Source organism: Cupressus sempervirens, chromosome 3 (assembly GCF_028749045.1).
Source record: "Cupressus sempervirens isolate cs-2001-9-10 chromosome 3, ASM2874904v1, whole genome shotgun sequence".
Taxonomy (NCBI): Eukaryota; Viridiplantae; Streptophyta; class Pinopsida; order Cupressales; family Cupressaceae; genus Cupressus; species Cupressus sempervirens.
In genome coordinates this window covers 488,910,344-488,936,898 of record NC_143120.1, presented here as the reverse complement: position 1 = coordinate 488,936,898, position 26,555 = coordinate 488,910,344, and the positions used below count along the sequence as shown (strand labels likewise).

The window sequence follows — 26,555 nt, the reverse complement described above, 5'->3', positions numbered from 1 at the left end:
AAACATCAGATTAAATGAGATCAATATATATAGATAGATAGATAGATAGATAGATGTGAATAACTTTAAAAAACTATGGAGAATATTATATATACTTTGAAAATATATGGTAATTCTTTTATGAAAACTAGGAAAGCAAAAAAAGTGATCAGATATACAGTTTCACCTTATTCCACTCCCCAGCTCTTGGATCAAGGACCCACATATCTGCAAGTACAATTCCTTTTTCAGAGGTATCTTTATCAGGTATATGGTCTTTGAAGTATCCTCCATATAAAAATATCTACAGAACAAAAATACATTTAAAGCCACATTCATACATATGGAAAAAAATATTAAAGCACATGGATGATTTGGTTTCATCCTTAAGTTTCAAAGCAGTAAACTGCCCAGCTATACAAAAACAACCATTTATCTTGTAAGTAGACTTTATCCATTAATTATTTTACACAAATGCAAAATAGCAATGTAAATGTCACAAAAATAATAGTGAACTCGCTTCACCACATTAAAAACACATACATCTATTTAATCAATGTAACCCTGGTACACTGGGAAGACGGGACAAGTTTCTGGGACAAGGAGAATATGGGCCCAATTTTTTGGACTGCAGGGAGATGGCCAGGGGACGACAACAAGGGGAGGATGAGGAAGGGAGGGGTGTTGTATAGTATAATATAGAACTTGAAATGCTTGTTATGAAATGACGTTTCAATAGAACATACAAAATTAAAATACTTGAAAATAGAAAAATTGCAACATGAACTAGAATCATTGAACATTCAACATAGTAACATTCAACAATCAAAATTCAAATAGAAATTCAAGAACCCATCCCAGCGGCAGCATGGTTGCGGAATGGCGGAGGTGGGGGTACTTGGGTATGCAAGTATCCGGTGTGGGGACATCCCGAGGACGGGTACTTCAAGTTTTGGGAGGGGGGTGCTAGTCCCCGTGTTACACTATCTATTTTCTTTGTTTGAATCCTCATTAATGTTTTCTTGAAATTTTCTTCATATAAAATAACATACCATATCATAAATCAGCAAGCATCTTCTACAATGTTCAAAAGTTAAGATCGAGGTAACAATTGATCATAAAGCATCACTATTTTCCTAGCATCTCAAAAAAATTGTTATCAAAATTTTAGTTCGTCCATCCATCAATGTACAAAAATTCACGGGTTTTAGGAAAAGAGCATTTAACCGTTACTAAGACATTGTTATTGCTACTTATTTGCCTAAAGTCCAAATCATGGTAGTTCTAACAATGAAGATAATATGATAGCACACACAAAAGATAATTAGACACATGTTGAAAACCATATCACATCCTTAAGAACACGATATGAACTAAATCTATGTTGACCCAAGTTTCTAGCACAGGGATGAGGGATGTTGATATTTGTAGCTTTACTTGGATAAATTACATCATGATATGATATGATGTGTGTGTGTGTGTGTGTAACGAGATATTGTATATATAACTATAAGAGTTTAATTATAAAAATGAACAGACATGTCCCATGAAATGACATGTTTATTCTTTGACTCTCTTATAAATATAAGGGGAGGCTGCAGTTGGAAAACACATACCAAATACATGGCTGTGCTTAGTACATTTGCAGTGATCTCGGAAAACTCAACATGGTATCAAAGCCATACTGCAAATGTAAGAAAGGGTAATAAATAGATGGACTACATAATCATACGTACCATTTTCAATACCATTTCATACATCCATGAATCATTGCCAGTAGTTATCACAAAACAAAGGAGACAACCAATATTCCACAATCTAATTCAGCGCTGGTGTGTTCAAATATACAATATGGGCTTTGTTGTAGATTGGGAACGAGCTTCTCTGCACAATCTCCTAATGCTACCAGTTTTTGTTCACCATGTAAGAATGGTAGAATTTGTAAGCTAAAACTAGTGGAACAAGAGGGCCACTACATCTTTACCAGATGAGCATTATGGGCTTAATGTCACCCTATGTGCAGAGGAGTGGGTGATTTTTTACTAGTGACAATCAGTAAAAATTCATAAAATTGTTGCCATCTGGTGTGTTGGTTAACAAGCAACCCTTCAACCTAAATTTGGACATGTGAGAGCTTGCAAGACATCAATGGTGGGTGACTTTAGGCAAAGACTTCCTTTCATAAGTGGTAGGCATGACCATGACGAAAATTTGTTGGGTCGAAGAGATTTGCTCGTGGTAAGCTCTAACAAATTCCATGGGGAACTGGAATGATTCATCGATAAATTTTGTTTTGGTAGCCTCTGGCTCTACAACAAATCTTTTGGAGGATGTCACAGTGTGATGGTAAGGAACAATTTTAAAACAAATAAAGGATGGCATCACTAATATTAGCAAGGTGGCCTACGCAGAGAAGACTGTGCAAAGAGGAGTGACTACCAAGCAGCATTCAATAAAGGGGCAAGGAGTAAATATATTAGCAGTAGGCATCAGATCAAGTGATGTGGACCATACAAGATTATCAATTCGCTGGATAAAATCTGAGTACCTCAAACAAGACCCCAATTACATTGTAGTTATAAACATAATAACAAAGAACAAACAATTAACGTATATTAGAAGTGATTATAGTAGTAGTCTAGATGTGGTCTCTTCAGATAATGGTGATTTCAAAGACTCGAATCTAGAAGAATACATACAATAGTATTTGCAACAAGTTATAGAAGAGCACCAACAAGAAGAATATATCTGCGAGGGATGTTAGATTGAATTGTTGGAAGAATGGTGTCCCGCAAAATCTACTAGCATGCACGAACATCTACAAAAGGACGCATTACTAATATGGGTACGAAGCAATGGATAAGACAGTCATCCTTGATAGGGAAAAGGAGGTATTACGTGTAAAATATTAACCACATGGGCGACACGTTCATGGCATGCATGGGAATTTGAACAAAGGCTTTGGGAAGGTAGAGGCATCAAGTCCCACACACTCGATAAAGGTAAGGAAGTAAAGGTCTTAAGGAGATGATACATTAAAATAAACCCATTTGTATGTAATCAACGACATCACCTACAACAAAAATACTGTAGGCCTCACATGCTCTACAAGGATCCTCGAATAGGAAATAAGGAAGGGTTTGACGTACACACGTGGGACTTAGAACACAAGCCATGAATGACAGGTATACCCTTGGCTGAAGCAAATAATATATAATAGTTTGAATAAAATTACAATAAGCATGCGAGTAAATATAGGACAAAATATATCAAAGAGGATATTAAATAAGATAGTTGTTTATAATATCTACAATGTGAAGAACAAAGGAATCGGGCACCCACTAACCCTGTAAGGTATGAGAAACATTATTTTAAGTTTTTATTATTTATTAATATGTTTAAGATATTAGTATAAATCTTCTATGAGAGGTGGGCTCTATAGTAAGGCACGTATGAATATATTATATAAGTATTATTGTGAGTCTCCAAATTCTTATTATAAACATTGAATAAGAATGCCATCTTGAATGGAGTAATTATGTTATCCTAAAAGAACAATATTACACTATTATGATTATTACGAATATCTGATTATTCCTACTATTATTATTGTCCTCGAGTATTATAGTATTCTCTCTCTTATTTCTATGTTCTATTACGGCTATGCGCCTTGATCTTTTCCTCCAAGGATGTTATTACAAGAAAAGGGAGATTGAGAAGGAGTCTGATAATTCTAGATGAAGAGCTCTGATGATATATATTTAGAGGGAGTCTACACTTCTTGAAACGTAAAGGAGCTCAAAAGATTGATGTCCAAAGGGAGTCTGACACATCCACTTGAAGGAGTGAATGGAGGATATGTTTCAGCTGATCTTTGAAGATTTTGATCATATCAAATTCAGAGGGAGTTTGAAAGTTCGTGTGTGTGACTACATGATTTTAATGGGCCTACCCCCTGTGTACATCATAAGCAAGTGACAAATTCCAAATGATGTCACTTGTATTTGCAAAAGTTATTGAAAGGTGACAATCATACAATAACTTAATTTTCTATTATGATGAATATCCTACGATGTCTATGCAAATCATGATAGATTATGCTTTGCATGGTGGATGTTTATATGGTAAGCATTATGAGAATGAGAGTGCACATACCTTATAAATATTTTTTGAGTACATGGTGAATGTTATGCAAATTGATGTTCTGGAGGGCCATTACACAAAGTAATTGGTGAATATCATGCAACCTGATGTTTTGGAAGGCCATTATTCACAATACTTGGTGAATATCTAACATCTCAACATTCTGGAAGGCCATTACTCAGTATTTGGATAATATCATTGATATTCTGGGAGACCAATCCTCATGATATTAGATGTGATATCAAATATTTTTGAGTAATTGGTGAATATCGTATATTCTAGAAGACCAATACTCATGGTATTAGATGTGATATCAATACTTTTTGAGTACTTGGTGAATATCGAATGTCGATATTCTAAGAGACCAATTCTCATGATATCAAATGTGATATCAAACCTTAATTGAGTACTTGGTGAATATCGAATATCAATATTTTGGGAGACCACTACTCATGATATGTGATGTGATATCCAACCTTATTAAGTAATTGGTGAATATCATATGTTGATATTCTGGAAGACCAATACTCATGACATCAAATGTGATATCAAAATGTTGAATATCTTTTGATCAAAGATATTCTTATATTACATTGAGGTAATATATGGTCACATGTTTATCCTCCCCAGCTAAGAGGGAGAATTGATGTTTTGTAGCTATACTCGGATAGATTACATCAAGATATATATATATATATAAGAGTTTAATTATGATAAAGAACAAACATGTCCCAACATATCTATTCTCTCACTCTCTTATAAATATAAGGGGAGGCTGCAGTTGGAAAACACATACCAAATACATGACAGTGCTTAGTACATTTGCAACGATCCCAAAAGACCCAACAAGGTGGACAAATTTTGGGGGTGGCCTTTTTTGCAACCATTTTAGGAGATGGCTAGGGGCAGCAAAAGGGAAGGGCATACAGAAAAAGAATTTTATTTTAAATATGAGGGCATTTCAACTTTTCATATGATAATATCATATACATCATACAATCCACATAAGAGTTAGAATAACTAAACAATTATCAATTTCAAATTTTTATTAACTCATGTGTGATAGGCATATGATAATAAAAAATACAACAAAATGCAGCCTACGAGTCTGAAGTACAAAATGACTAAGTCACAAAAACATAGTGACAGAAAGTATAAGGCTGCCCTTATTTGGCATCTACCAACACTACTCAAAATCAGAATCTGACTCAGAACCTCTGCCTCATCCAATGGAAATACAACCAATCCCTTTTGTATCTCCTCATCAATCTAGGTGGTGCCTTTGGGATCAAAATCCCACCGTAAAATTGAATTATGTTGACATTGGAAATCAAGGTCAATCTATGTTACTCTTGCAGTATTAACTTCAAGACAGGTATATGCAAATCTGAAAATAGATACATTATGAAAGATTACCCACAAAGCTTATGCAAGGAACATTTAATAATAATATCATTAATAAATGATACCACAAGTGACACAGAATTTACATGAAGAAACACTTACGGGAAAATACTTCACACCCAAATAGATCCAATGCTTGTATTGATCCTTCAAAAAGTATGCATCACTACAACATCTCTCTTTGCCAGTATTCTGGCAGCACTTTGTTACTTCAACAAGCAGCAAAACAACTCATCTTCTACCTGGAATAAGGATGAGAATCCAAGTGTGGTATCCCAAAACAATAGACAAATCCACCTATAGAAACCATATGCCCCACCTCTTGGAAATCATAAAAACCTTATACAAGAAAGTTGGCGATCACATGGCCTTCACTCCATTGGCTCTAATAGCTAACACGCACAACGTGAAAACTTGGGAGTTCCACTCTGCATAACATGCAGACAACATATGTCAACATGAATGATGTGCAATTCCAATTGTACCCCATGATGGAGCTCTAAATTTTAGCAAAATTTTTGTCCTAAGCACTGTGGAAAAGAGAAAAGAGAGAATTTTGAGATCTTACCCACTACTTATATTCAACCAATATGCTTAAGTCGCCAGAAGTAGTGATCAGGAGAATGTAGAAAGGGAAGTTGGCTCATTTGCTCATGTAGACCATTGTGGAGATTGAAATTATTCACATGCATATATACAATGAAGATGGATTGTCAACTGTTTTCCATTTACCCACATGAATTGAAGAACACCATATAGCAGTAATGTGTACACCCTTTGTTGAAGGAATAAGGAATATGTATATGGCAAGAGTGTTACCCAGCAAAGTTACAGTTGTTCTGAGATGGAAAAACATACTTCACTTACCTGTAGACTTGTGGCTGGAAACTAATTGATATAGTGTTGAAGATATGTACGCTACATCTTCTTTCAGCAAATGTTGAGATAGTGACAGTTGTACATATAAAATGATCAATGCGCAGATATTCTGCTAATATATATGGTTGTCATTAATCTACAATCTCAGAATTTCTACTCGGCAATAATACTGAAGGGAGTTAAATGAATGTCCTATGTGGTAAACAAAATACAATCTGATATTGGTCTTAAATGAATGTCCTATGTGGTAAACAAAATACAATCTGATATTGGTCTTTCAAATACAGTGAACAAGTAGTAGTTCCAGATAAATATATGCATAGCAGAAGTATTTAAAATATTCAAGACATTCATCTAGTCTACAGGCAAATTCAAATTTCAAGTTATTCTGAGTCAGGCAAATGTTGGAATAAAAAGCAACAGCCAGTGATTTATAGGATGGAATATGGAAATCACTGTGGAAGCAGAAAATTGGATACCAATGTACATGTACAAGAAGTCAACATTTCTTTGATTAACTAACACATATTCTCATTTGTTTGATGCAGGTGTTTAAGCAGAGGAAGGAAATCTTCACCAAAATGATATAGGGATGTTTATCACTGATGGAAAAGTACTAATTATCCATTACGGCATGTCAAGGTTGTCTAGCAACAATGGAATTTGTCTCAAAGTTCGATTGGTGGTATCCAGTTTGTAAAGGACTTTATCTAGTCAGCATCCATCAAGGAGGGCCAAAAGACATTGTGTCGCATATGAATCCATGCACAATGACTCAGTTATAGAGCTTTGCGCAAGACATTAATAAAATGTATGCAAGTGAAAAGTTAGAAATGTGTTCATTAACGGCATGGATCCTTGTGATAAACCATGATGAAGTCTTGTATAGGCAGCAGTACAAGAAGTGTGATTAGAACGTGAAAATGAGAAAGGTAGAGATACCCGTGATGCGGAGATCCTCATTCATTACACACAAATCAGGTTTTGGTAAATAATGGCATGGCTCTATTCTAGTGAAATTGGGGAGGTGTATGATTTGTGTGTCTATAAAGTACTGAACTCCCAGTGCGCCCGCTCATCACATTCAGCAAGTGAATGACCACGTCTTGATCACTCTCAGCCCGAGCATTGAGGAAAGAGTGATACAAAATAAAACACCGATGAATCAAATTGAGTCGTGTGTTGTTACAGGGTGTTTAGTGGAAAACTGATCTGCACAGAATACCTACCTTGGAGATATGCATGCTTGTGGACAATTTTGATTTGTTATTAAGCTCATCGAAAAATCTCTAAAAAACTTATTATATGTTACTAGCCGCCTTCATTTCATCGGGTAATTCATCAAGTTATCATTATCGTCTAGGTTAGTTATAAATTGCGATTAGGTATTGTGCATAGTGATGCCTTTTCATTTGCACCCTTTTTACCTATATAAATAATAGAAGTGTGACACACAGTGAACAATTCATATTCATACTAAAAAATTTACAGATCCTATGCACAATTTGATATATTGTATTCTTTCATTGATAAAGGAATGAGCGATTGAACAAAGCTCGTGGATTTGAATTATTGGGTAAATTTTATGTGGTCTAGATAGATTCGCACTAGATAGATCATCTGTAAGGAGTGTCTTTATTGTGATTTTATTTCTGGTGTAATTATTTATTTTTAATTTTTGGAGTTGAATTATTATTAAGTTGTCTTTTATAATTATTTTTTTAATTCTATAAATATTTTAATGTTCGGACAAGTGGACTGGGTCATTATTGATTTTAAACTTGATAAAAATAAATATTGTGAAATATTTAGTTATTTATGTATTTATGTCTAGTTTGTCCCTATATCACAGGAGTTAAAGTGTATCCTAGACTAGTTTAAAATTGCATTCGTATAATTGATCTGTCGCGTCTGGATTATTAATTTGTATAGAGTTTAAATACATTGAACATTATAAAGTTGTACATTTCAACTTATAATATTGACTCTAATTGCCCATTTAATTAAGCACTGGTCTTTATTTTACTGCTGATTCATAATCCATATTCTGGCAATTATTTCATATCTTTCCCTCTAAAGAATTAATATATTCATTTGTTGCATTAAACTTATTCTTATTTTAAAAGCATCCATACAATCATTTACTTTTATTCTTAATTCATAAATTGCAAGTTTGAGGTTTTCCATAATTCTTGTCATTTGGAAAACTTTCATTGTATTTGTGTTCCAACCGATTTGCTTTAAGCATCTTGGATTTAAGGTTGTTGTCTAGGATCAGGTACACCCACCTTGGTTTTGCCAGAAGTGCAAGGAACTCGGACCACATTGTTCAGTTTCGTCAAGTTGGCCATAACCGGTTGGATATCGCAGCATCGAGCAGGCAAAGCTCGTAGGATTCCAATCTATGGTTTTGGGAACCAACACCCCACTACCAAAGTAGATTCCTAAAATGAATATTCTACCAATGTGCTTTAAAACCACCACCAATGATTGGATCCGCTTTTATAAATGCAATTACAATTTGCCACAAGCAAATAAATATTAAATATTTTTATCTCATGTCCTCAAACATCCAAATACACATCTAAATACACCTTCAAAGGATCATAGAGACACTTAAAAATGAATTAGTGTTGCAAGATTAATGTCAACTTATCCTAACAATTTATACTCTAGAGTCTATAGTGATCCTCAATATAATGTCCCCTTTTCGGCTAACTTAGAAAGTTGCAACAATTTCTTTTACTTCTCTTTCTCACTCTATCAAATGCTTGCGCTTAAACTATGTAATGGAAGGTATATGATTTATAAATTTCTATTTCTAATATAAAGCTATAAATATATGCAAGAGGGTATAAGAATAAGTCTGATATACAAATATGAAATATGCTATGAAGAAGATTACTTTATCATTAATAACGATACTAGGATGATGCTAAGTCTGATACAAACGATTAATATTGCTTTCAAAAATCGTTTACTGTATCTGATATGATAAATTGAACAGGCAAAATGCTATATCACTATGCTGCTGTTTCAGATCAACAGTTATATGCTTGCAACTTCAGATTATGTTGCTATTTCTGATTAGTCTTTTATTCTGCCATCTCTGATCTGCTATATGTAACTTGCAACCAATTTGCAAATGGCAATTTGCTCATATACGAGCAAACCCTATAAGAAGTGAATAAGAAATAAAATGTCCAATGGCATGTTTAGAATGAGGTGGAATGACATCTTATATCTACTCCCTTGGTTTGGAAGGTTGTGACTCCTTGCAAGAGTTATGTCTGTTTGTTACCATCTAGTCTTAATAAAAAATCAGATCCCTTTTTTATTGATAATAAAAAATCAGATCCTTATTTAAGTTATTTAATCTCTTTGATATGGTAATTACTGTCTTTGCATCCCTTCTCATGAAAAATCAATTCTAACCGCTGTCCACCCTATACAAATCATTTGCTTATCACCCATTTAGACTAGTCAATGCCTTGTTTGTTAATCATTGATACAATCTACTTGTTATGATGATTTTGACTAATCAATAGTCTATTCTTTTCTTAATCATTATCCTTGACCAACATTGAACACGTAAACTCTAAATTATAAATTTGCATAAACGATAGTTAAAACAAGTTGGAGATATTATTATTGATCTCAATCGTTGTTAATTTCCATTCATCTCTTAGTCACAATTATTAAGCCATCTTTTAACAGTCACTGTGCCATAATTCAGTTGGTGAGTGACATCAATCAATGGCTTCAACTGATGACAACAATATTGATAAGAAATCACTACCTCCCATTAATATTGATCTGCAACTTTAGGTGATGCTAATTGAAGGATTCCTTACAATATTGATTGGTTCGCACAAAGAGGTTTGGCAAGCGACAATTGAGTCTTAAGAATGCTTACTCCACCATTGTTGGGTTTCCAAGTGGATACTAGTCTTTTATTTTAACTTTACAGTACTGTCATAGATGGATTATCACATGAGGGATCCTTAATAATATTAACATTGCCATTGATTGCAGTTGTTATCTATAATACTTCCAAATCATTCATTAGTTTCTATTTTGCCTTTCAATTCTTCCTCTATTTGATCTCCATATCGAGCAGAGTACTATTGTTAAGATTATAGATTCATTCAGATTGGAATTATCAGATTATTACTATAGTTATATATATGTATGTATATATGTGTGTGTGTGTGTGTGTGTGTGTGCGCAATTAAGAAATAATAATAATATACATACATACATATAAAATAAACTTAAATAGATAAAATAATAATACACACACACACACACACACATATATTTGAATTAGTCTTTAATCATAATTATTCTGATGAAATCAAGACTGTTTAGACTAACCGATAGTCCAAGATCAGTATCTATAATTATTTAGTCAAGCCATGGAGGGCCATGACTCTGTGGCATATGCCACGGGAGAGTCATGTCCCTCCGTGGACATTGACTCTTCATGCAATATATATACCCTCATGCTATCAGTGACTGTAACAATCAGAATCATTAACAAGCCATAACGATTACTACAGTCACTCAATACTGTCATCACCATTATATATATATAATTTTTTTTTTTTTTTTTTTTTCTTGATCTGAATGTAGTTCATGTCTGAGATAAATAAATTGATATTTCTCTATAAAGATCCGATTACCTTTTCATGGTATCAGAGCCTAGCTAGAGGAAAATCAATTTGAAACTTATTATTACAGACGGGTATAGAGACAGGTTTGGATCATCCATAGGAAACATATCGGTATAAGATTTTGTCGTATCAGTCAAAATAAAATGGTGAATGAGATCAAAGTAGAAGATAGACTGGAAGGGGCTGGAAACTTGTCTTCGTGGAAAATACGGATTATAGCCTTACTTGAAAAACTTGAGTTAGAATCGTTCATAGAAAAAGATCTACAGATGCCTGAAGAAGAGCTTGAAAGAACTACTTGGAACAGATGAAACAGAAAAGCCAAGAAAATTATAATTGATGCTGTTAGAGATCATATTCTCCCTTCAATAGCAAGATTGAACACAGCTTATGAAATATTTAAAACTATAAAAGATACATTTGAAATAAACAATGCAAGCAGAATATTGATCTTAAAGCAGCAACTCATGCATATAAAAATAACCAAAGGAGAGGCAATAATGACTTACTTCATAAGGATCTCTGAAATAAAGGATCAACTTGCCATCATTGGAAACAATGTAGATGACTCAGAACTTTCACTAATTGCTCTAAGAGGACTACCAATATCATGGGAATCATTCATTCAATGTGTAAGTCGACCTTGTCTTCCAAAATTTGATCAACTAAAGAACAAATGCACTCAAGAGGAGTCACGGCTAATATCAAGAGGAATTTGTACATATAAGGAGAGATCCAAGCACTACATACAAACTCTAGAAACAAAGGAAAGAAGACAAAATTCAAACCCAAGAGAGGAAATAACTCTCAAAATCACAAAGAATGAGATCTATTCAAAGTATAGTGCTATCCATGTGATAAGTTTGGTCACATCCGAAGATTTTGTCCTGGAAGGAAGGAAAAACAAGTTACCCTAGCTGAGTCTCGTGAAGTTGAAAATCCTCTATCCTATCTAGCCTTGTCAAGTGAATTAAATACAAGTAATATTACTTGGATAATAGATGGTGGAGCTTCAAGACATATAACTGGATTTAGAAATCAGTTTAAAAACATTCAAAGAGTACTGCACGGAAGAAGTTACAGTTGGTAAAAATTCTACTTATCTAGTAAAAGGAATTGGGACATGCTCCTTATAAATAAAAATAGGAGAAACTCTTAATTTAAAAGATGTGTTATTTGTACTAGGGATACAAAGAAACCTAATCTCCAATTCAGATCTAGCCAATCAAGGATATTGTGTCGCCTTCAATGAGGATAAGGTGTTACTATGGCTTAAAGACTCTAACATAAAGTACGCCATTAGTATAGGATCAAGAGATGGAAGCCTGTACAAATTAAGTATTAAAGCAAAATCTCAAGCAATAAATCATGAAGTCCATAAATCAAATGAACTTTGGCATAGAAGATTAGGGCACCTTGGCTTTAGTGCCCTTCCTACCATAGGGAAAATCACTACAAGCATACCTAATCTCAAATCAGATCACATTAGTATTTGTAAAGGGTGTGCCCTAGGAAAAAATTAAAAAAGGATATTTCCTTTAAGTAAACACAAGTCTAAAATTGTTCTAGAACTTGTTCACACCGACTTGTGTGGACCCATGTCAACATCTTCAGTAGGGGGATTATTGTACTATGTGACTTTCATTGATGATTACTCTAGAAAAACATGGATATACTTTCTTAAATTTAAAGAATCTAATGAAGTTTTACAAAAAATCAAAGAATTTAAAGCTCTAGTGGAAAATCACACTAGAAAGAAAATAAAAACATTAAGGTCAAATAATGGAGGTGAGTATACATTTGACATCTTCAAAGAATTTTGTATTTTTGTTGGGATTAAGAGGGAGACTACAATACCTTATAATCCTCAACAAAATGGGGTTGCAAAAAGGAAAAATAGAACTACTATAGAAGCAGCAAAAACCATGATTCACGACCAAAATCTCCCGATGTCTTTTTGGGCCGAAGTAACAAGTACAGCAGTATACATTCAAAACATAAGTCCTCATGCAATATTAGAAAATGTAACTCCCAAAAAAGCCTTCACAAGGAACAAACTAGACTTTAGTCATCTGAGAATTTTCAATTGTCTAGTCTACACTCACATTCCCAAAGAGAAAAGGTCTAAATTAGAACCTTCCGGAAAGAAAGGCATATTCATTGGCTACTATGAAACAACTTAGGGATACAGAGTATATATTCCAAGACAAAAGTTTGTTGAAATCAGTAGGGATGTTAAGTTTAACAAAGATATCGCTTTCAAAACATCCTTAAACAAAGAAGACGAGGAAATTGAGAATCAGAGGGAGTTCATCATAGAAGATGATCCTATTACTAAGAATCAAAGGGAGAATACTATAGAAGATAATTCAACTGGAAATTTGAGGGAGATTTTTTCCAAAGAACAAGACATATCTGCATCTAATGCTGAGAATGATGAGGTTTTAAATCACAAGAAAAGACCACTATGGGCTAGAAAAATGATTGAAGAGAACAATATAGAACCAAATGAGATTTCTAGCGAAAATAAGAGAACAAAAAATAAAAAATGCTATGTTGCCCTAATAACAGAACTCACAAAAATAGAACCAACTAATCTTGAGGAGGCTTTAAAAAGTCAAGCATGGAAAGATGTAATGGTAGAGGAATATCAATCCATTCTAAAAAATGATGTTTGAGATATTGTGGCTAGACCTAAAGACAAATCAGGTGTATCTTCAAAATGGAAGCATTCAAAACACAAAGCCAGATTTGTTGCAAGGGGTTTTTGTCAGAAGGCCAGAATTGATTATGAAGAAACATTTGCTCCAGCAGCACGGTACACCTCTATAAGAATGGTAATTGCCATTGCTGCATCCAAAAGATAGAAAATACATCAGATAGATATAAAGACAACCTTCTTAAACGACATCATTGAAGAAGAAATATATATAGAACAACCTAAAGGGTTCACCACACATGGCAGGAAGCATTATGTATGCAAAGTGAAGAAAGCTCTCTATGGCCTTAAGCAAGCTCCAAGGGCTTGGTATGAGAGGATAGACAGCTATCTCTCCAAGTTAGGATACTCTAGAAATGAAGTTGATCCTAACATATATTTCAAAATATCTAACAATGAAATGTTAATTCTTGATCTTTATGTTGATGACTCATAGATAACAAGTGCGGACCACCTTATAGGTAAATGCAAACAAGACCTCATAGCTGAATTTGATATGAAGGATCTTGGACTTCTACATTATTTCCTAGGTCTAGAAGTATGGCAGAAAGAGTACTATATTTTCTTAAATCAAGGACAATATACTATTGATATATTGACCAGATTTTGGATGATGGATTGTTAGCCTCTTTCAACTCCAATGGAAACTAACCTTCATAAGCTTAAAAGCGAAGTTGCAGATTCAGAACCTATAGACCCTACTCATTATCGTCAAATTGTTGGGTCTCTTATGTACTTGGTAAATACAAGACCAAACATCTACTATGCTACGAATGTGTTAAGTCATTTCATGTGTGAACCCACGAAGATCTACCCAATGGCTACCAATCATATGTTAAGATATTTATGAGGAACTATTGCACTTGGGATTGAAGTATACAAATACAAAGTTACAACTTCAAGGTATTCTGATTCAGACTAGGTAGGAAATTCTATTGATCATAAGAGTACTACAGGATGTTGTTTTACTCTTGGATCTGCCATCATATCCTGGTTAAGTAGAAAACAATCAGCAACTGATCAAAGCACCACTGAAGCTTAATACATGTTTGCCTCTATGGGAGCACGTGAAGGAGTATGGCTACGGAAAACTTCAATATAGACTATTTGGAAAACCACTAAAGCCTACTATAATCCACTGTGACAATCAAAGTTTTATTAAATTATCAATTAATCTAGTTTTCCACAACATATCCAAGCACATAGAAATTCCTTATCACTATATAAGGGATATGGTTGATAGAGATGTTATCAAGTTGATTTACATTGAAGAACAAAATGTAGACATTTTCACTAAGCCTCTTGCAAAGTTGAAAACTGAATACTTTAGAAACGAACTTGGTATTACTAAATTGTAACTCGAGATTAGAATCTCGTATTATGTAATTTATTCATGAATATTTAAATAAAATCAATATTGTGGATGTGTTGTGGCATGAAAGATGATGATCTTTTATGCAGATATGGTCGTTTTTGTAAGGTGACGATCTTATCAATAGCTTGACTTGTTATCATGTCTCACTATATTGGTTAAAACACTTGATTACGGATGTATCAAGATTGACTATATTAAGTTGAAGTCCTAGTTTGTGTTGGATATCTTGATATAAGTGTTATCATTGGATCTAGCTCCAAACTAGTCTAGAATTGTGATAACGGTTGTATCATAATTGTGATGGATTGAAGACTTCATTATCTTCATCATCTAAATTTTATACTAGTGCACTCCTAAGCTGAATGATTTCAATCCTCCTTCCTCTAAGAGGGAGTGTTAAGATTATATATTCATTTGGATTGGAATTATCAGATTATATATATATATATATATATATATATATGCAACAACGACAATATAATTGTTGCCACCTTGCAAAGCTTTCACGAACTGTAACTCCTCCAAACAAGTATCGAGTCACTAGGCATATACGTTCCCAAAGCCACCCACTACATTCTTCCTCTCTCCAAGAACCTCACGGCATTCAATAAAAATACCGTCTACACTCATCATATCTTTTTATCTCTCTAAGCTCTACTAGTCACGGAAGATACATCCAATCCTCTACAAGTTAGCGTGGAACCAATAGTAATAATCGCTATCGGATTGATATTGAAATAAAAGAGGCTTGTGGGAAGGTTTGATTACTACAAAAGAAGTCTAAGTTAATCTTTAATCGTCCACCATTTACTAATAGGTCGTACTTCGTATCATCCTTCCTTGACTCTACCATTTCATACAATTTTTTTCTTACATAATGTTGCCTAGCATTGTTAAGGCCAAATCATTTGCATTAACAATGTGTGATTTTAAGTGTTCTTAGAGAGTGATGTTAAGGGCTGTTAATATGCATTGTTGAAGTCTGACTTTAAGTACTTACAGCCAATGATATTTAGATCAGATCGCATATCTTATTAATGTTTCGATCTCAAGTATATATTGGCCAATAGTTATGTGGCCTGTTTCTAATCATTTCATGGCAGAATTCTTATGCATGCCATCTAGTAAAGTTTTGACTTTAGTATTATAGTTATAATCTCTTGATCGGTTGTGTCACTTCTATCCAGAATTTAATAATGTCACGAGTTGTACTTCCCTCGTACGGAAGTATTATACCATATACCTCTTAGACGAGGGAAGCCTTATCTCAATGAGAAGATGTAATACTTAAAATACATGCATGGTATTTTTGTTTTCATGCAAGCCCCTGTTTGGGCAGAAAATTTCAATGATTGCAAACACAACTGGAACTACTTAACAATGAAGGATAATCACAACCAAGATTATCTAGGATGACCAAGTATGGTCGAGATGAGACGTGTAGACTAATAACCATGGAGTATTCCTAAAAGTAAAATAGTTGAGCCAAAAAAATGATAAGAATTAAAAGAACTTAATAACTAAATCTATAACCGAGTTAGATCATCGTGAGCAAAGGGTATGGTCTTGTTGTCAAGTCGAGCAGTGGGAGATTAGGTACATAGTGTCCATATAAATCCCTAGCTAGGGTAGGTTTAACGATGCTACTCTAATTGCTAGAAGTCAAGATAGCTTGCAGTTGGAACAATAGGCTAATGGAAGGAGTCCACAACCTAGCCAGCTGTGAAGTTGACACTCTACACCAAGATGCTCAATTGCGGGACAAGTGCAGTTCCCATGCCTTATCCCATGCAAGAAGGGCCTTTCTCAATTGAGATTGTGTAGGAATACTTAGGGTCTGTGGTTGGGAAGTTAAGCCCTTGACAATGCTTCTCGTCTCCACCTGATGACTAGCCTTGCTCAACATAGAACAGATCTGCATTCATGTCTCCCTCATTTATCACATTTTTTAAACTTTTGTTATGTTCTTCAAGTTCAATTGAATTAGAGTTAGTTGCTGATACAATATTTCTTTTCAGTATTTCAAGCATTAGTCAAGTATTTAAATTAAACTTTCCTTCATTATATTGGTAAGGGCATTTAATTAGGATTCACTTAATTTGTTATAACCGTTAACCCCTTTCCATATAAATATGTAAATTACCAGTTATAACTGTCATTTCATGCATGTGAATATGAAAAGTAACTACATTCAATAATTCACTAGTTGTTAGTTAAGGCGAGAAAAAATAGTATGTTACAGTATTGCATGGATAAAATGCAATATTAAAAAACAACAACTGTATGCTAGAGTTATTAATCACATTCTATTAAAGAAGACATCAGACACAACATCTTCAACATTGTAGCTAATCAAGTGTCCTACCACGACATTGCAAAAACTTAACTTATTTAGAGATTATAAGAACCCATACACTTCCAACATCAATGCATAGTAAATATTGTTATATCGGATACAACAAAGACTATGTTCATTTATATCCCATCACATAGGAGCATCAATATTAAAAATTATGGAATACAAGTTCTTAAAAGGATTAGCTTGAAGAATTCCTTCCATTACTTGCTTACAAATTCATTATAAAAGATTACAAGATAGATTATCTTCCATTGCTTGATGTATAAACATCTATTTGACATAGTGAGTGAAGAGTGCGGAAAAGGGTTCTTAGTGTTGCTGGCAAGATACAGAGGGGACATTACATCTATGTTTCTCAATGCATTTTTCCATGCATAAACACAACATGGTATCCAAAAAATATGCTTGTAAATATCCTCCACCATCACGCTAGCTAATTTTTACAAACACATGTTGAATTAGTGACCAGCTTTTATTTTTTGTCTCTTAGGATATGATCACACGATAACTACATTTACAACACTTTCTTTGCACCATTCCGTAGCTACGTTTGCAACACATTCTTATCACCACAACAATATTCCTTATCCATCTCTTAGATAGCATTAATAATCATAAATCCATCGTAATTAGATGTAATCATATTCCTTACTTATTTGCAAAATCAAGTTTGCAACATTCCATTTCTCGTAAATGCACTAATAAAATACTATGAATCGATTCCAATATTAATAAGCTAAATATGAACCTATTGCTATAATAATTGATTGAAACTGATTATCATATTAATTGGACAAAGACAAAGATACATTTTTTACCACGAGTAGATCAATTAAAACAGTTGGTTAAGATATTAAGCAACACGATTATGAATACAATTGTGTCCCCATCTTCCAGAACTGCATTAGCAACGCATTATTTGCATCATTCCACGGCTACATTTGCAATACATTCTTATCCCCACAAACAATAATCCATGTCCATCTCTCCAATGGCATTCATAATCATATATCCATCATAATTACATGCCACATATTCCATATCCATCTCTTCAACAGCATCCATAATCATATATGCATCATAATTACATGCTATCATATTGCATACTAATTTACAGAATCAAGTTTGCAACATTTCATTTCTCATAAATGTACTTATAAAATGCTATGAATTGATTACAATTTTAATCAGCTAACTATGATCATATTACTATAATAATTGATTAAAGATGGAAACCAATTATCATATTAATCAGACAAAGACAAAGATCCATTAGTTACCATGAGTACATCAATTTAAATGATTGGTTAAAATATTAACCAAACCAATTATGAATTGGTTTGAGGAAGATGTCTATTCATCACATTTATCATCCTTGGGTCGCAAGTGTAATTTGAAGTTCGATTCATTCTCTCAGTCATCATTGAAGACTTCTTATTTTATATATTTATATTCCTTATTTTAATTGATCATATCGAGCACCAGCTGAATAGGCTATCTAAAGGCTGCAAGTATAATTACCAAATCAGAGATGGCACTAATTGTAGGGCTACTGTATAATATCGGAAACAGCATTACATAATGTATTGCATGTGTAAAAAGAAATATTAACAAACAGCAATTGTATGCTGCAGTTATTAATCATATACTATTAAAGAAGACATCACACACAACATCTTGAACATTGTAAGTGATCAGGTCACGTACCACAAGATTGCAAAGGCTTACCTTATCAAGAGATTGCAAGAAAAACCTCTACACAGCTATCATCATTGCATAGTAAATATTGTTATATCAGATACAACAAAGACTATGTTCATTTATATTACATAGCATAGAAGCATCAGTGCCAGAAATTATGTAATACAAGTTCATAAATAAGTTAGCTTGAAGAATTATCTTCCATTACTTTCTTACAAATTCATGACAAAAGATTACAAGATAGATTATCTTCCATTTCTTGCTGTATAAATATCTATTTGACATAGTGAGTGAAGAGTGCGTCAAAGGATTCTTAGTGTTCCAGGATAGATAAAAATGGAACATTACATCTATGTTTCTCAATGCATTGTTTGACGCATGAACACAACATGGTGTCCAAAAGATGTGCTTGTAATTACCCTCCACCACCATGCAAGCTAAGTTTTACACACACACGTTGAACTAGTGACTACCTATTACACCCCTTCTTTATGTCTAAGGATATGATCACTCCGTAACTACATTTGCGAAACTTTATTTGCATCATTCCTTAGCTACGTTAGCAACACGTTCTTATCACCACAACCATACTTCTTATCCATCTCTTCAACAGCATTAATAATCATGTCCATCATAACTAAATGTCATCATGTTCCATGCGTATTTGCACAATCAAGTTTGCAACATTCCATTTCTCATAGATGCACTTATAAAATGCTATAAATCGATTACAATAATAATCAGCTAAATATGAACATATTACTATAATAATTAATTAACGATGGAACCGATTATCATATTAATTGGACAAAGACAAAGACTCATTATTTACCGTGAGTACATCCATTAAAACAGTTGGTTAAGATATTGACCAAAATGATTATGAATACACTCATGTTGCCATCTTCCATAACTACATTTGCAACACATTCTTTGCATCACTCCACAGCTACACTTGCAATACATTCTTACCAACCCAGCCAAATTCCATATCCATCTCTCCAATGGCAGTCATTATCATATATGCATCATAATTGCATGTCAACATATTCCATATCCATCTCTTCAACAGCATCCATAATCATATATGCATCATAATTGCATGCCATCATATTGCATACTAATTTGCAGAATCAAGTTTGTTACATTCCATTTCTCATAAATGCACTTATAAAATGCTATGAATTGATTACAATTTTAGTTAGCTAACTATGATCATATTACCATAATAATTGATTAAAGTATTAACCGAACTGATTATGACCATATTGCTATAGTCTATAATAATTGATTAAAGATGGAAACCAATTATCTTATTAATCAGACAAAGTCTAAAGACAAAGAACCATTACCTACCATGAGTAGATCAACATAAACAATCAGCTAAAATATTAACCAAACCTATTATGAATTGGTTTGGGGAAGATGTCTATTCATCGCATTTTATCATCCTTGGAAATCAAGTTAAATTTGAAGTTCGATACATTCTCTCAAGCATCATTGAAGACTTCTTATTTTATATATTTATATTGCTTAGTGTAATTGCACATATCAAGCACTAGCCGAATAGGCTATCTAAAGGCTGCAAGTATAAATCACCCAATCAGAGATGGCACCAATTGCAGGGCTACTGTGCAATATCGGAAACAGCATTACATAACGTTTTGCATATTGTAATTGCACATATCAAGCACCAGCCGAATAGGCTATCTAAAGGCTGCAAGTATAAATTGTCCAATCAGAGATGGCACCAATTGCAGAGCTATTGTGCAATATCGGAGACAGCATTACGAAATGTTTTGCATAGATAAAAAGCAACATTAAGAAACAGAAACTGTATGCTGGAGTTATCGCATGCAATTCAAAAAGATATAAGACACAACATCTTCAACATTGTAAGTGATCAAATCTCATACCACGAGATTGCAAAGACTTACCTAATTTACAGATTGCAAGAAAAACCTAGACACAGCCATCATCATTGCATAGTAAATATTGTTATATCACATACGACAAAGACTATGTTCATTTATGTTACATCATATAGCAGGAACCATATTAGAAATTAGGTAATACAAGTTCATAAATAAATTGCCTTGAAGAATTATTTTCCATTACTTGCTTACAAATTCATTATAAAAGATTACAAGATAGATTATCTTCCATTGCTTGCTGTATAAACATCTATTTGACATAGTGAGTGAAGAGTGTGGAAAAGGATTCTTAGTGTTCCTGAATAGATAAAAAGGGGACATTAGAATGTTTCTCAATGCATTGTTTAATGCATAAACACAACATGGTGTCCAAAAGATGTGCTTGTAATTACCCTCAACCATCATGCTAGCTAATTTTTTACACACGCGTGTTGAATTAGTGACCAACAATTATATCTCATCTTTATGTCTCTTAGGATATGATCATTCCATAACTACATTTGCAACACTTTGTTTGCAGCATTCCATAGCTACATTTGCACCACATTCTTATCACCACAACCATATTCCTTATCCATCTCTTCTATGGCATTCATAATCATACATCCATCTTAAATAGATGTCATTACATTCCATATTTATTTGCACAATAAAATTCGCAGTATTCCATTTTTCATAAATGCACTTATAAAATGCTATTAATCGATTACAATATTAATCAGCTAAAATAAACCTATTACTGTAATAATTGATTAAAGATGGAAACCGATTATCATATTAACCAGACAAAGACAAAGATCCATTATTTACCATGAGTAGATCAATTAAAACAGTTGGTTAAGATATTAAACCTAATGATTATGAATACACTTATGTCACCATATTCCATAACTACATTTGCAACACATTCTTTGCATCATTCCACAGCTACACTTGCAATACATTCTTATCACCACAACCATATTCCATATTGAATGCTCCAAAGGCTTTCATAATCATATATCCATCATAAGTGCATGCCAGCATATTCCATATCCACCTCTTCAACAGCATCCATAATCATATTGCATCATAATTACATGCCGTCATATTGCATACTAATTTGCAGAATCAAGTTCGCAACATTCCATTTCTCATAAATGCACTTATAAAATGCTATGAATTGATTACAATATTAATCGCCTAACTATGAACCTATTACTATAAATATTGTTTAAACATGGAAACCAATTATTGTATTAATCAGACAGACAAAGATCCATTAGTTACCATGGCTAGATAAATTTAAACGATTGGTTAAACTAATAACCAAACCGATTATGAATTGGTTTGAGGAAGGTGTCTACTCATCGCATTTTATCATCCTTGGATCGCAAGTGTAATTTGCATGTGGATTCACTTTCTAAAGCATCATTCAAGACTTTTATTTTATATATTTATATTCCTTATTATAATAGCTCATATTGAGCACCGGCCGAATAGGCTATCTAAATGCTGCAAGTATAAATTGCCCAATCAGAGATGGCACCAATTGCAGAGCTACAGTGAAATATCAGAACCAGCATTACATAATGTATTGCATAAATAAAAAGCAATATTAAGAAATAGCAACTGTATGCTGGAGTTACTATTCGCGTACTATTAAAGAAGACATAAGACACAACATTTTCAACATTGTAAGTGATCAAGTCTCATACCACAAGATTGCAAAGGGTTACCTAATTGACAGATTGCAACAACAACCTATACATGGCCATCATCATTGCATAGTAAATATTGTCGTATCAGATGCAACAAAGACTATGTTTTATATTAAATCACATAACAGCATCAACACTAGAAATTATGTAATATAAGTTCGTAAATAAATTAGCTAGAAGAATTATCTTCCATTACTTGCTTACAAATTCATTATACAAAATTACAAGTAGATATCTTACATTGCTTTCTGTATAGAAATCTATTTGACATGGTGAGTGAAGAGTGCAGAAAAGGATTCTTAGTGTTCCTAGCAAGATAAAAAGGGGGCATAACATCTATGTTTCTCAATGCAAGGTTTAATGTATGAACACAACATCGTGTCCAAAAGATGTGCTAGCTAATTTTTACACGCACATGTTGAATTAGTAACCACCTATTATATCTCATCTTTGTGTCTCTTGGGATATGATCACTCCATAACTACATTCGCAACACTTTCTTTGCATCATTCTATAGCTACATTTGCAACACATTCTTATCACCACAACCATATTCCTTATCCATCTCTTCAACAGCATTCATAATCATATACCCATCATAATTAAATGTCATTTTATTCCATACTTATTTGCACAGTCAAGTTTGCAAGAGTCCATTTCTAAAAGATGCGCTTATAAAATGCTATAAATCGATTACAATATTAATCAGCTAAATATGAATCTATTACTATAATAATTGATTAAAGATGGAAATTGATTGTCATACTAATCGGACAAAGACAAAGATCCATTATTTACCATGAGTAGCACAATTAAAACAGTTGGTTAAGATATTAACCAAAACAATTATGAAAACACTCACGTCCCCATCTTCCATAACTACACTTGCAACACATTCTTTGCATCATTCCACAGCTACACTTGCAATACATTCTTATCACCACAACCATATTTCATCTGTCCAACAGCATTCATAATCATGTATCCATCAGAATTACATGCCAACATATTCCATAATCATCTCTTCAACAGCATCCATAATCATATATGCATCATAATTACACACCATCATATTGCATACTAATTTGCAAAATCAAGTTTGCAACATTCCATTTCTCATAAATGCACTTATAAATTGCTATGAATTGATTACAATATTGATCAGCTAACTATGAACCTATTACTGTAATAATTGATTCAACATGGAAACTGATTATCATGTTAATCAGACAGAGACAAAGATCCATTGTTTACAATGAGTACATCAGGATTGGTTAAAATATTGACCAAAACGATAATAAATTGGCGAGAGGAAGATGTCTATTCATCGCATCTTATCATCCTTGGATTGCAAGTGTAGTTTGAAGTTCGATTCATTCTCTCAAGCATCATTGAAGACTTCTTATTTTATACATTTATACTCCGTATTGTAATTACACATATCAAGCACCAGCCAAACAGGCTATCTAAAGGCTTGAGGTATATATTCCCCAATCAAAGATGGCACCAATTGCAGGGCTACTGTGCAATATCGGAAATACAATTACACGATGTATTGCATGGATCAAAAGCAATACTAAGAAACAGCAACTGTAAGCTGGAGTTATTAGTCACCTACTACTAAAGAAGACATAAGACACTTCAACATTGTAAGTGATCAAGTCCCATTCCACGAGATTGTAAAGACTTACCTTACTGAGAGATTGACCTATACACAGCCATTGTAATGCCCCCTTTCCCTATGATCAAATTTAACAAATAATATAAATAAGTCGATAAGATTAGTAATAATAAATTTATTATTATTGAGATAAGAAAATAATAACATATAAAATAATATTAAATAATAAGCATAATAATATATTATTAATAAACAAATATATGTATTATTAGAATAATAAATTAATTAAAATATAAATATATAGACAAAATTAATAAATACTAAATGAAACATATATTAGTGATTCACCGTTCATATTCAACAATATAATTGTTAAAAATAAAACTAATAATTACATATAAGAAATATTTAGTAACATAGGCAAATGATTGAGCAAAATAAAAACTAATAAACTTTAATTCATTTGGAGAGTCGCGACCCAAGCCTGCTCGCAGCCCTTTTTCAATTCCCACCAGAGTATAAGAGGTAAAAGATAATCGAGGAGAAAGGATACAGGAGGGAATGGAGGCGATAGAGACCATTACAGGTAGGGATTGTAGCAAAAACCAAAAAATGATCGGCATAGAAACTAAAGTGATGAAAACATACATGGTTAAGATGGTCACAGATAAAGAAGCACGGCTTACTATTGTACAAATATCGAATGTACAAAGAGTGCACTCATAAATAGAAATTGCATGGTCCGGAGACATTTAATGGAGAATAACAGGTTTCATTGAGTTAGTCATGAAGCATTCTCTTATTATAGTTCCATAATGAGTATTGTATTCTTCAAGTTGAACAGCAGCCATTCAAGACTGAAATGCACATATACAGTAACAAACATTGGAGATGGTGCCAAGGAAATTCTCATATACGACAAGCATATAAAATCTCCATACATCTGCCAGGTCTCTTCCAATTCAAGAACCTACAAGTCAGGAATAGGAAGACCAATGATATACCTTGCCATTAGCAGTTTAAATTGAAGAATTCAATTCAAAGAAATAAAGACAATAACACGCAGTTACTACAGGCTTTATTAACCATTGCCGGCATCGATCATAAATTTATCAGAAGAAATAAAGACTACTATTTTTAAGAAATACCCATATCATTCAAGATAATAAATTTATCAGCGGGTCAGAATACCATTCGCATCAGATCTACATTTGTGGTATGTTATATGGTTATTGTGTTCGATGGTCCGTTGAGACTTATCAAATAACTAGTAAAGGCTTAAAAGATATTGGTAAAATGGAGAAGGTATTAAGCAGGTCATTGATGATGGGGATCACATACACCTTGCCAAAATTATAATTGGTCAATCTTTGATTTTAACTATCAATAATCATCCACAACAATACTGATTTCATCAATTCAATCACTCTGAAATAATAAGTGAATCATTTATTAAATAAAGATCTTTGCATAATGTTCTAAAGGAGATACAAACAAAGAGGAGGTTCACCAATGGCAAAGGAAAGGCTTCATCTTTAGACACATCACTGTACAGGGGGCACACCAGAAATAGAAATTAGACAAAAAAAATTATAATAAATAAAAGAGAATATATCCAAAATATGGAGGACAATTATTGGGAGACAGTCTAATTTTGGGAAAGAAAAACATCATCTTTATATGCGTAAAAATCAGATTCTATATTGAAAACTCAAGGAAGATATATTCATCAATAGGAGGGGACATTACAGCCATGATCATTCCATAGTAAATATTGTTATATCAGAGATGACGAAGACTATGTTCAATTATGTTATATCACATAGCAGCATCAATATTAGAAAATATGTAATGCAGGTTCATAAATTGTCAGCTTGACGAATTATCTTCCATTTTTAGCTTACAAATTCATTAAAAAGGATTACAAGATAGATTATCTTCCATTACTTGCTGTATAAACATATCTTTGACATAGTTAGTGAAGAATGCAGAAAAGGATTCTTAGTGTTCTCGGCTGGATAAAAAGGGTACATTACATCTATGTTTCTCATTGCATTGTTTAATG

General features: G+C 33.3%; 1 protein-coding gene across 4 annotated transcripts in view; it reads right to left on the bottom strand.

Moving 5' to 3' along the window:
- The window catches only part of LOC149567301 (Galactose oxidase/kelch repeat superfamily protein), a 228,799-nt gene that overhangs the window by 80,252 nt on the left and 121,992 nt on the right, over positions 1–26,555 (bottom strand). For 2 of the 4 annotated variants that reach the window (XM_089820480.1, XM_089820481.1), the window contains exons 10-11: positions 24,561–24,608; positions 167–283 (exon numbers count right to left, since the gene is read on the bottom strand). In XM_089820480.1, the coding sequence (XP_089676606.1) occupies positions 167–283; positions 24,561–24,608 (165 nt within the window). The remainder of the gene's footprint in view (positions 1–166; positions 284–24,560; positions 24,609–26,555) is intronic. The other 2 variants (XM_089820483.1, XM_089820482.1) reach the window with 1 other exon arrangement.